The sequence below is a fragment of the Paroedura picta genome, chromosome 2 (assembly GCF_049243985.1).
Source record: "Paroedura picta isolate Pp20150507F chromosome 2, Ppicta_v3.0, whole genome shotgun sequence".
NCBI classification, from domain to species: Eukaryota; Metazoa; Chordata; class Lepidosauria; order Squamata; family Gekkonidae; genus Paroedura; species Paroedura picta.
In genome coordinates, this window is record NC_135370.1 from 110,726,436 (window position 1) to 110,739,126 (window position 12,691).

Genomic DNA, 12,691 nt, shown 5'->3' on the forward strand with positions numbered 1-12,691 from the left:
ATCAGTTTTTTCCCCCTTGCATTTTAAATGAATTATAAATACAACCATTTTTATGTGGTTAAATAGCTGACTAGTACAATTAAAAACTGGGGAAGACACAATATTGACTATGAAACTTAAGCTCTCTGTCACTAGAAATGTAATAATAAACTATCGATCAAACACATTTAATCTGGTGACCTGCAAGTAGCTCAGGGCAACTCTTTCCTCTTTCTTTCTATCACAACCCTTATCTGTAGACCTTAGTCAACCATTAATAATTAAGTTAGAGGCGCAATCCTGGAAACAACCTGAATTATGAGACTCTTCCTAATGTACTCCAGTGTGCAATTTAGTTACAGTTGTTAAACCTGAGGAAGGTACATAATGGCAAGGACTTTTAATAGCACCATCCTGTTATTGGACCCAGATGTCAATCCAAGGACAAGATCAATACTAAGTTAATTCCCTAAGCAGACGTATTGAAGTTTTCTTGTTCTGTTTGCTTACTACATTCTATACTATTACACAACCCCTGTATATCTCCACATTGACATAATTATCAGATTACATAGCTACATGGTTAACAATCAACATAAGGTAACTCGTATCACAGATAAAAGAATGATACATGTGGTGATACCATTGCTACATCAACTGATAAATAAAATAATGGAAGCACCAGAAAGAGTGATGCCAGAATCATGGAAGCAAGCGTCCATAGCTCTCATATGCAAAGAAGGGACTGACTGAAATCTACCACAATCATACAGACCGATTTCAATATTGAATGTCGATCATAAAATTATTGTTTAAGTTTTAACAGAATAGCTTAAGAGGTGTATAGGTGATGTTGATCAAACAGGTTTCATGCCGAAAAGGTATATCTCCACATTATTGACATAATTATCAGATTGTGTAGCTACATAGTTAACAATCAACATAGGGTAATTCATATCACAGATAAATCAAAACCAAGTTGTCTCAGATGCTAATCACTAAAACAATCAAAAGAAAACTAAATATATTCCAGATCCTCGATCTTAACTTCGCCTATTAGTTAACTTTGGTTCCAGATGGTACAAAAGGGTCCATGTTTTCTTTACAACAATGTTTTGTGCCACATGTTGCCTGTTTGTCCATCAGCATCACATGTCATGCTTTTTATCTCTGGCCTCACTTGCTCCTTCCTCATCTATGTTAATATTCTGGCAGCAATAATTAAGCATTTGCTTTTAACTGTTTTCTTTGCAAATTAAGCATAAGAGAGAATTCACATGTAACTATAATGCTTTACTGCAATATGTGATGTGTCCAAATGTACTACTTCAAGGTAGTGTGGGTGGCTGCAGCCTTGGACCAAATGCATTCCTGCTTACTGTACATCCCCTTTGATCCAGGGGGTTCACCCCCCTAAGATGTGCAAATAAGAAGGGAAGGTTGTAAGTACTACTGTTGTATTCAAGTCCAATGAAACCTTTGACTGAATGACATTAGTAACTCATGAGGAACTGAAGCAGACTATCAAATTTTCAATATTTGCTTCCTGAGTGAAAAGCTCCACAGAAACGGCTATCTGCGTAGCCAAACTACCACTCTCTGCTTATAATAGTGCTTTCATTAAAAGGCTTAATGTACCCAGTCAGCTAACTCCAGAGGTCACAGAAGGTTTAGCATAGAATAATGATGCACAGCTGAGCTACAGGATGGTTTTCAGCTTGACACTAATCACACTAGTGGGCAGGATAAATTATTCATCCCATATATTTAGATACTGACATCAGTTCTATTTTTCTCTCGCATCTTCCCATCAGAACCCTAATGTTTTCTTAACAACAGCCATTTGCTGTACATCAGAATTAAACTGACAACCCAGCCTTAAGGGGCAGTTATTTGCGAGAGCTCAGAAAAAGGTTTGTAGTGCTGCAACAAAAGAAATATCCTACATTTAGAAGTGGAGCTTTTAGAAAATAAATATGTGAGGAGTAACACCAATGCAGGGAATTTAAGCTAGCTAAATACCTCCCCCCACTTCCCTGGGCTGCACAAACTATGTAGGACAACTGTATTGTAAAGATACATTAGGATAAGGACCCACTCATTATTGGTTGTTGCTCTATTGGCACTAGAAACGGCTGATGGCAACCATTTGGCCCTTACACAGGTGCCAAGTCATCCAAGAAGCCTTTGGATTTGCAGAGATTCTCCTCAATGATGCAAATTGATTTGAAAAATGGATTAGGCATATATGAGACTTTAATTCTATTCAGAAATGTTAAGTATGGACAACACAAGAGGCAACTGAGAAGGGATCAAGAAATGCAATATTAACAATATATATTAAATTAAGTTGGTCAAAATAATACCTGATAAAACTGAAGGGCAAGCAGCAGTGAAGCCCACGAAATATGAAAGGATACCAGTGTGAAAATATAGAACACCCATGGAGAACACGACACTATCTGGGTGAAGGAAGTCCATGCTCCATCTTTCTGGTATGTTACTGTGCAGTGTTCTGACCAGTCTGAGAGAAGAATTATTATTTTAAATAAGGTTTGATTGATGATTACAGTATCTCTTCCACCATGTGAGAAGATACATACAAATATGTATTTTTGGCTTTAATTTGTCATTCACATCAGGTCAATTCATAATTTGATTTTTTTTACTTGGATTGTAAGTATCTGTGGTACTAATCTCCCCCTCCAATTAATGAAATCAATAAAACATACATGTATTGTCTCATGCAATTTCTAAAGATAATCGCTTGAAAACATAAATTAGAGCTTTGAAATTACAAAGTTTGTCTAAAATTGTATTGGCAATGTCATTCAATCTTTGTTATTAATTTTATGAAACACTGAAATTTTTAAAATCTGCAGGAAAATAAAGCACTTTTCACAGCATATCTTGGTTTGCAAAGCTTGCCCTAATCAAAAGTCATTCAATTCACTGACTCTTTTGTAATAACACTTTTTGCACCAGAACAAAGTTTGAGTGCAGTGGCACATTTAAGATCAACAAAGCTTTATTCTGGGTATAAGCTTTCATGTGCATTCATACTTCTTCAGTTTTATTCTGGGTATAAGTACCTAGAATAAAACTTTGTTGGCCTTAAAGTTACCCCTGGGTTTAAACTTTGCGCTTGAGAGCCAGCCTGTCATAGTTCTGGTTTCCAACCTGGAGACCTGGGTTTGATTCCTCACCCCTCCACATGCAGACAGCAGAGTGACCTTGGGTCGGTCACAGTTCTCTTTGAGCTCTCTCAACCTCATGGGGTTTCTTGTGGGGAGAGGAAGGGAAGGTGATTGCAAGCCAACAGGAGCAAGGGGAGCAACAAAAAAAAAAGTTCTTCTGAATCTACTTTTTGTACCAGTAATAGTAAAATTTTCATGCAGAAGTGTAGAAATGATTATTTCACGGAGAAGTGTGGCAATCATTGTTTCACTTCTGTTATGATTGTTCATATCCCAATGTCTCCAATTTTCCTATCATTTTCACTGCATCATGATACTGTATGGCACTTTGGATTAAAAGTTACATTTAGAATGCTAAGGATCAACAGACAGCTGTTTCTAAGCAATCTACATGGAGAAATAGGAGTCAGGCATACATACATAGAACTGTTCCATATAAAGCCCAGATATTCACCATTGTCAGGAAAAGGAGAAACAAGACAAAATAACAATGGTTGCCAGCACCTAGAGTTTAAAAAAGGTGATATGGTTATATCCCATTCACAAGATACTTTCCCACCACCTGAGTCCCTAAGCAGTCACCTAACTGAAGAGAGTTTCTTTCTCCTATATATATATATATATGAAAAACCGAGTAAGATTTGGCCCCGTTAGTGCTTACCCAAAACATCCTAGCAGTATTACCAGAACTCAAATTAATACTGTTACAGTAAAAAATAATCATAGGTTAGCATAATTTGGGTATTCTATATTCTTCTTCAAGAAAGCATGCAGAGACTTAAAAAATCTTAAATATCTTAAGACAAGATCTTTAAAAATATCTGAACCGTGAAATCTGTGAAAATATCCCAACTGTGAAATCTTCTCATGAAGCTATTTTACTCTTACATTGTATAATGTAAAGTTCATCAGGATACACAGAGCTCATCAGGCTTGATACATGATTAAGGACCTTGGTCCTCAGAAGCATTCTCAGTATCAAAACACAAAAAAATCTAGAGTTTCTGTTGAGCTCAAATAAACTTACCTATACATTGCCCAATCCAAATACAGTGCTGGTCATATCTAGCTACACACGAATCACAACTGTGACAATGCATGGATCTCAAAGGTTTTTTCACCTGATCAAGGATGCCAGAAAGACAATTAAAACTTAGTCCATTCAAAATTTACATATATCTATTGCTTAATTTGATCTATCAAGTACCCATAATAAACTGACTTGACTACACACACGTGTGCACATAACATCCACCACTATGAATCACCATCCCATCTTCAGTCATTTGAGTGGAAAGGGAACATGAAAATGTTTTAAATAAGTATCACAAATCCTCCAAGAAACAGTGTAACTGGCTTTAATAAAGTGAAACTGCCAATCTGTAACTGTTCTCTATGCAGTCATATTCCGCCCACTTTGCCTGCTGCCACAGAATGACCAGTTCTTGAGTATTAGTTGCAGTGGCTGTCAGGGAGTAACTGAACAGGAAAGACCTCATCAGCCTGTACTTAAGAAGAAGCCTGAGGGATCAGACCAATAGTCTAGTCCTGCATCCTGTCTCACACAGTGCCCAACCAGTTCCTCTGCACAGTCAACAACAGGGCACAGAAGCCTTCCTCTGATGTTTCCTACTGGCTTTGAATGCAGAGGTTCCCCATAGTCTCCATGGCTAGACTTAACTTCCAGGAACCTATCTAATCACCTTTGAAAGTTCTTTATTTCTGTGGCCATCACTACTTGTCACATATTGCTGAGAAGCAACAGAGTGGGATCAAGTGTATATGGCCAATTTATAGGAAGTTCTTGCATTTAAGCCCATGCATACGCATGCAAAAATGAAAAATAAATGCAACTAAGCATTGCAGCCTGACTCACAAGACAGGATGTGCAAAATGTTCTGAAATCTAAGGAGCCAGATTCTGCAAGTGTAATAATGTTCTGAAAGACAAAGGGAGATTGTAATTATTGTTATATCTTGGTATCATCAAAACATCATGTACTCACATGTTATTTTGCTTTTGAAATCAGTGACAAATCAGATGGGGTGGGGTTTTCAGCAGTTTAAAAATATTCTAATCTAAGCAGGCCATATGCTTCTTGCAATTATATTACACATTATTATAAAAGTCATATGACCAGGACATTGGCCCCAGGCTGGGGACCATCATGAGATCGGTGGTTAAACCAACTTAGATTTAGTAAGGATGTGCAGATCTTCAAAACATATCTTTGTTCCTCTTGTACTTTTCCCATCCTTCTTGTCTTCACTGTCATATTCACCTGTTCCTATATTGTTTTATTCTGTTCCTATATTATTTTATCTCTTTTTTTTTACACTGTAATTGTGTGGTCACTGAGCTAACTATTTACTGAGCAACGCTTTTCTTTTCATACATACAAAGCACCCCAACTTGGAAGCAGAAGGTGGCACCTGTAGGAGACTACAAGAAGTTAAAGATAAAGGTAAAGGTATCCCCTGTGCAAGCGCCGAGTCATGTCTGACCCTTGGGGTGATGCCCTCTAGTGTTTTCTTGGCAGACTCAGTACAGGGTGGTTTGCCATTCCCTTCCCCAGTCATTACCGTTTTACCCCACAAATATCAAAAACACATATATTATAAATTGCACACCTGAACCCAAAATATAAAGTAATAAAAAGTATACAATTATGAACAACATTCAATGTATCAATAATAGGTATATAAATAGGAAAATTGAACGAATGAATAGGTGAATATATAATAAACCAAAAAAGGAGTTAAACTATTTGAAAAATAGATGGACCTCCTGCATAACTCCATTTCAATTGAATCTTCATCAGAACATTTCTATATTATTTTATTTCTGAAGATTGTTTTAAATTTAAAATAGATACCAATTCACCAGCTGATGTTGTTTTGCATCCTGTACAACACAGGAGAGACACCTTTCTGGGCTTCTTTCTTTGACTTGGTAGCTGTTTTAAGACTGAACAAGCATGGTAAAATCTAAATGGTCTGATGAAGACCTACGCAAAACAGGCTGGAAATCTGTTACTTATTTTAACTTTTTTGATGTATTCACACATTTATACTCTCATTTTTTGTGTGTATTTCACAAAATCATAGAGTTGGAAGGGATCTCCTGGGTCATCTAGTCAAACTATATAGGACACTCACTACCCTATCGTTCATCCACTGTAACAAGCCACCTCCTTTAACTTTCACAGAATCAGCCTCTCTGTCAGATGGCTATCAAGCCTCTGATTAAAAATCTCCAAAGATGGAGAACCCACCACCTCCCGAGGAAGCCTGTTCCACTGAGAAACTGCTCTGTCAGGAACCTACCTCTGGATGTTTAGACAGAGTTTATTTTACATTAATTTCATCCTATTGGTTCTGGTCCACCCTCTGGGGCAAGAAAGAACAACTCTGCTCCATCCTCTATATCAGTGGTTCTCAACCTTAGGGTCCCGACCCCAAGTGGGGTCGCCTGGTCCCTTCTGCACGGTTGTCAGGACAGGTTGGTTGTGGTGGCGGCCACCTTCTTGCTGCCTCCATATCATTGTGTGCTTGTGCGCACACCGCCCCCACCGCTGCCACAGTTGGGGTCGCGGCCTTAGGGCGGTTGAGAACTACTGCTCTATATGGCAGCTTTTTAAATACTTGAAGATGGTTATCTGATCCCTTCTCAATTATCTCCTCTCCAGGCTAACAGACCAAGCTCCCCCAACCTTTCCTCATACGTCTTGATCGCCAAACCCCTCACCATCTTTATTGCCCTGCTCTGGACATGCTCCAGTTTGTTTGCATCCGTCTTCAACTGGGGTGCCCAAAACTGAACACAGTACTCCAAGTGAGGCCAAACCAGAGCAGAGCAAAGTGGTACCATCACCTCCCGTGATCTAGACACGAGTCTCCATTTGATACAGCCCAAAATCCCATTTGCCTTCTTAGCCACCGAGTCACACTGCTGGCTCATGTTCAAGGTATGGTCTACTAAGACTCCAAGATCCTTTTCGCACATACTACTGCCAAGACAAGTCTCCCCCATCCTATATCAGTGTATATGGTTATTCTTACCTAAATGCCAAACTTTACATTTGTCCCACTTTCATTTCATTTCATTTAGTTTAGGCTCAGTTCTCGAGCCTATCAAGATCATCCTGTATTCTGATTCAGTTTTTTGTTGTGTTTGCTACCCCTCCCAGTTTAGTATCATCTGCACATTTAATAAGTACCCCCTCTAATCCCTCATCCAAATCATTTATAAATATGTTGAACAACGCAGGCCCCAGGACAGATCCCTGGGGCACTCCACTTGTCACTCTTCTCCAAGAGGATGCTAAACCATTTACAAGTACCCTTTGGGTACGATCTGTCAATCAATTATCGATCCACCTGACAGAATTAGGATCCATACTGCATTTTACCAACTTGTCAACAAGAATATCATATGGAACCTTATCAAATGCTTTACTGAAAACCAGATAAACTATGTCCACAGCATTCCCCTGATCCAGTGGAAGACAATTTCTCGAAAAAAGAGAAACCTGTGCTGTCTTAGAAATTACAACTCTCTGTTCCAGCTGCTCAAGGACCAACTGTTTGATGATTTATACACACCTGGCTAGTGATACATGGAATATTGTTCATAACTGTATGCTTGTTATACCTCTTTCATACTGTGGGTTCAGGTAGTGTTTTTGATTTGCAGTTTAAAATACACCCCTACTTTTGATATCTCTTCTTGTCCTTTTGTACTTTGTTTTTGCTTCCTTCGAAAGGGAATGCCCCTAGATGCTTTAACTTGAACTTATTAAGTGATAGACACAAGGAACTAATCCTCATTTTCTTGTAGTGGTGACTGAATTCCTTGCTACTGTCTCAATAACTTTTCCAGATTTCTCTAACAAGCCAATACTTAATTATATTGTTAATTATTAAGATTAAATTATAACAAATATTCTCAGAATTGGCTGTTTAGCCACTGTCAGCCTTCCTCAACTCAAACAAAAATTATAGGGAAAGCATGGGAGTAGGTATTTTTGAACCAAAATACCTTTTTTCTCTCTTCTTCTGTAGTCTTAATATATCCAGGATCAGTTCTGAATATTTTGTAGAAATAATAGAGAAGACCCACCACACCAGAAAAAAAAGGAAACTGAGAAACTGTGCCTGAAAAATGTGATCTTCAGTTAAGGAATAAGTTTTCATATTCACAAATAGATGCAAATTAACATTTATTCAGAAAATGTGTATATTTCCTATCCATACCTGCGTGAGATAGCTAACAATTATGACAATAAAGCAAAACCAACCTAAAAACTATAAAGGATTTTTAAAAATCATGCGAGTAAAACAAGCAGAAAAATCAAAAGTTATATTAAGAGAAGTCCTCAGGCTAAAAAGCAGGCCACAAAACAGTTAAAAAGTTGGAACCTCAGGGTTAACAGTCTGCATAAAGAGGACTATTTTGGCCTGACTTCCAAAGGAAAGTAAGTTCAGCACCAGATGAGTGAAAATGGGAAGCATTTCCAAAGGCTAGGTGCCATAAACAAAATATCCCTGTCTCTGGTCAGAACCTGGTTCACCTCTGTAGGCGGTAAGAGAGGAGAGCTTGAGAATGGTGGGTAAGACAATCTGAGAGGAGGTAATCCTTCAAGTATCCTGCCCTCAAGCTGTTTAAGACCTTAAAAGTAAGTACTTTAATTGTGCCCTGAAGCAGTTGGGCAGCCATTGTAAATCTTTCACTAATCAAACTTGGATAGGAGCAGAGTTTCTCAGTTTCCTTTTCAAGGAATGGCTGTAAGCTGGCATGTCAACCAAAGCTGACTAAACAGGCACTAAAGGAGACCTGAGCTTCCAGGAGCCAGTAACATGCTGAAGCTATGAACCTCTCCTCTGTGGGAAGTATATCTCCCTCCAGGATAGGTTAACTCCTCAGTCCTAGAGGAGCTTTGTCATTGACCAATTGTACTCCAGTTTCCTCTGGACCGAGCTTCAGTTTATTAGGCATCCCATTACCTTCCTCCTCACACAGTTCTTCAGGACATCCAGAGACCCACCTGACACAGGTATCAAGGAGAAACAGACCTGGATATCATCCACACATTGATAGCACCTTACTCCAAATCTCTTGATCATCTCTCTCACTCTCCTGTGAAGATCACTGGTCAGGGTGACCAAAGCCACTTTTCTCCTAAACCCAGGGTAGAATCTGGACTGAAAGGGACTGCCTGAAGTCACATAACCACCAACTACTCTTAACACCTTGCTAAAGAATGGAATGTTGGCTACCAGGCAGTAGGCAATCTGGATCTCTCTTTAGGAGGAATCTCATGACTGTGTCTTTTAAGGGAATTGGAGCTACACTCTCCAGTGGAGGGGCATTTATTACCTACCAGACCTGTTCAACCAAACTACCCAGGTTCAGTACTATCAGTCACAAAGGGCAAGGGTCAAGCTGTATACTTCTAAGGAAAGTATTGTCTTTATCAACTGAAAATCGTCTGTGCAAGTAGAATCAAGCTGCACACCAATAATATCCTGAGATTTAAGCCAATCAGTCATGGCACCTATGTTGCAACTGATGTGAGTAATTCCCCCGCCCATAAAATGTATCATAATGTATCACAAAAGTGTCACAGGAGGCCTGCATCCCTTCTCAAACAATCCTTTAAAGTTAACTTGCAATTATTTCATGGCAGTTTAAGAAGTACCAAACTATTTCTAAGGTTTTACGCACACAGCGAAGTAACATCACTGAAATATCAGATAAAATCCATGGGATTCATCTTCTCTATTTTATTTATTTATTTATTTATTTGTATTTTTATGCTGCCCATTCTTTACAGCTCTGGGCAGTTTACAAGGAACATTATGTAATTTTACATGGAACATTATTATAATCTATAACATTATACAAGTTTCAATACAACATCACAACATTTTAAGTCGGATTCAGTATCTATAAGGTTCAGATGAACACCTTCCACTACTCATTTGATCATGAAAGCAAATTCTCTTTTCTCTCCATCAATATATATGCTACAGGTTTTGCTTTCGTTTTCATACCACCATTTTTGTCTAAGCATACTACTTTGTGATCAGTCATGCACTGTTTAACTCTAGTAAGGGTAAAAAGGAGGGATAATAGGAGCTTTTCCTCCTATTTACTCCATATCCCTGCGCTGCCATGAAATCAATAGGAAAAGAGTGGGTGGAAACTCATATGGATTCCATGTGTAGAAACTGCATTTTTGCATGACTGATGGTTGAATGCCTGAAACACAGGTCTACAATGACATCATTTAAAATACATTTTGCAAAATGAAGTGTCAGGCAGATTTGGCATCAAATGTGTTTCCTGGGAGCCACGCACATTTATGCTTACAACTCTAAATGTCATTTACCCCAACAGTTCATAGGAATTAATTCCAATAACTGTATTAATGAGATCTCATTAGACAGCAGGCATAAAGAAAATGCTACTTGAAGCATGAAGTAATAAACACTGAAATACTATTTAGCCGTAGAATAGATTAAAGCTGGCTTGAAAGTACTTACAAATGTCTCCATTGTTACATTTTGCTGTTATGTTTTTAAGAAGTATTTTATTACCTGAAAAATTAAGCTTTCTATGTAGTCAGAAAGGAGATACCAGGCAGCAAATATAGCAGCTATATGTCAGAATCATGCAAATATGCTCTGCAGCACACCAGCAGTTCTGTGCCAAATGCAGAGATGAGACAACACCTTTCCTGTGGGAAAGAGCCATATAGAACCATTACTTGTAACACTTAGTTATACTTTAAGTATGATGTACCCTATCCGTCTACTTAAACTCATATAGAGAAGTGAATATTCCATGGACAATGAAGAATGTTCATATCTACAAGAACAAGATCTGTTTTTAACAAGTCATATTCATCATACAAAAGGATATCAGGCAGGAACCAGATGAAACAAGTCACAGAAATCCAGAAGATGGAGCCAAGCAAAAACGCTACTGGAAAATATTTCAGTTTGTTGAACCCTATGAACTGCCTGAAATGGAAGTTTAGAAGACATTTCATTATAGCATCTGAAATACAATCCAAATAATCATTTAATGGAATGATTTCCTGAGGTTATTGCATTCTCTTCATAATGTAAGGTTGAGGACAGGACTCAAAGAAACAGATTCACACATTTCAGCAGCGTTTTTCAACCTTTTGACCATGGAGGACCCCCTGAAGTATTCTTCAGGCTTTGAGGACCCCCAGAAGTGAAACCTCGCTCCTAGGAATCCATGTACTGAACCTAAACCATGGACCTATTGATTATTATCCTGTTAAAATGTTATCTTTGTTATTGATATTACTGTTACTACTGTTGCATTTTAGTTTATTGATAAAACTGAGTTCAATGTATAGTTCCCTACATTCTATATGAACTGCCCTGAGCCTCAGGGGAGGGCAGTATAAAAATGTAATAAACAAACAAATAAATACATACATACATAAATGTCAGCTGGTCACACCCCTGGAAGTCATGTACCCTCGGAAGTGACATCACTCAGACACTCCCACTGGATGTGACATCGACAGACCAATCCCACATTGCAGGAAGTGGTGCTACTAGGCCTCTTTCTGTGTCACCAGAATTTGCATATATATTAGACCCACCCCACCTCCAGCTCCATTTGACTTTCACACATTGCTAGAGATGCCACCTGGGAAGGGGGGCTGGCCAAAACCCAGGGGTCATTAGGAGGTCCACCAGCAGGGCCAGAACTCCAGAAGCACTTTCCAATTGGTTGGTTTCTGGCACGGGGACTCTGAGGTAATTCACATGGTCTTCCATGTGTAGCGCAAGGGCTCTTGATGGCCTTTGAGATTTGACCACTGTATAACACAAACTGGTCCACTGGATGGGCTACTGGCCTGATCCAACATGGCACATTTTTTGTTCTTATGACTGGGGCACTGATGGTCTTATTCTTTGTGCTTGGGGGGGGGGCAACAGTGGGAGGGCTTCTGAAGTTCTGGCTCTGCTGGTGGACCTCTTGATGATCCCTGGGATTTGGTGACTGTGTGACACAGATAGCTAGACTGATCAACCATGTTCAAAAATAGTTTTAAAAGTTTAAAGGGGTTGCAGAAGATAGCCCCAAAAAGCTGAATGATGGGGAGGCACTTACAGCTGTGCCACTCTTTTTGTAGTGTCTTCTGCAGTCCCTTTAAACTGCAGTAGACAGCCCAAAAGAGCTGAGCAGTGGGGAGGCACTCCCTGTAGTGCAGTTGTTTCCTGTTGTCTTCTGCAGTCCTTTTAAACTTTAAAAGGCCTGCAGAAGACAGCTCAAAATAGCTAATTGTCTCAGCTGTTTTTTGGTCATTCTGCAAATCCCATTTACAGGGTCTGTGATTCCTTTTAACGGATTTTCCAGGGCCACAAACTGAACAAACTAATTCAGTTCATGAATAGGCAGTTCATGCTTCTCTGTACTGTACAATAAATTACATGTGTTGAACTACCCGATGTGACAATCTACAG

The 12,691-nt window shown here is 38.9% G+C and overlaps 1 protein-coding gene across 2 annotated transcripts in view; it reads right to left on the reverse strand.

The window, feature by feature from the left end:
- Nucleotides 1-12,691, reverse strand: part of ZDHHC13 (zDHHC palmitoyltransferase 13) — a 34,909-nt gene that overhangs the window by 1,760 nt on the left and 20,458 nt on the right. For both annotated transcript variants that reach the window (XM_077322055.1, XM_077322057.1), the window contains exons 10-15: nt 11,101-11,203; nt 8,217-8,339; nt 5,053-5,115; nt 4,204-4,297; nt 3,597-3,680; nt 2,346-2,503 (exon numbers count right to left, since the gene is read on the reverse strand). In XM_077322055.1, the coding sequence (XP_077178170.1) occupies nt 2,346-2,503; nt 3,597-3,680; nt 4,204-4,297; nt 5,053-5,115; nt 8,217-8,339; nt 11,101-11,203 (625 nt within the window). The remainder of the gene's footprint in view (nt 1-2,345; nt 2,504-3,596; nt 3,681-4,203; nt 4,298-5,052; nt 5,116-8,216; nt 8,340-11,100; nt 11,204-12,691) is intronic.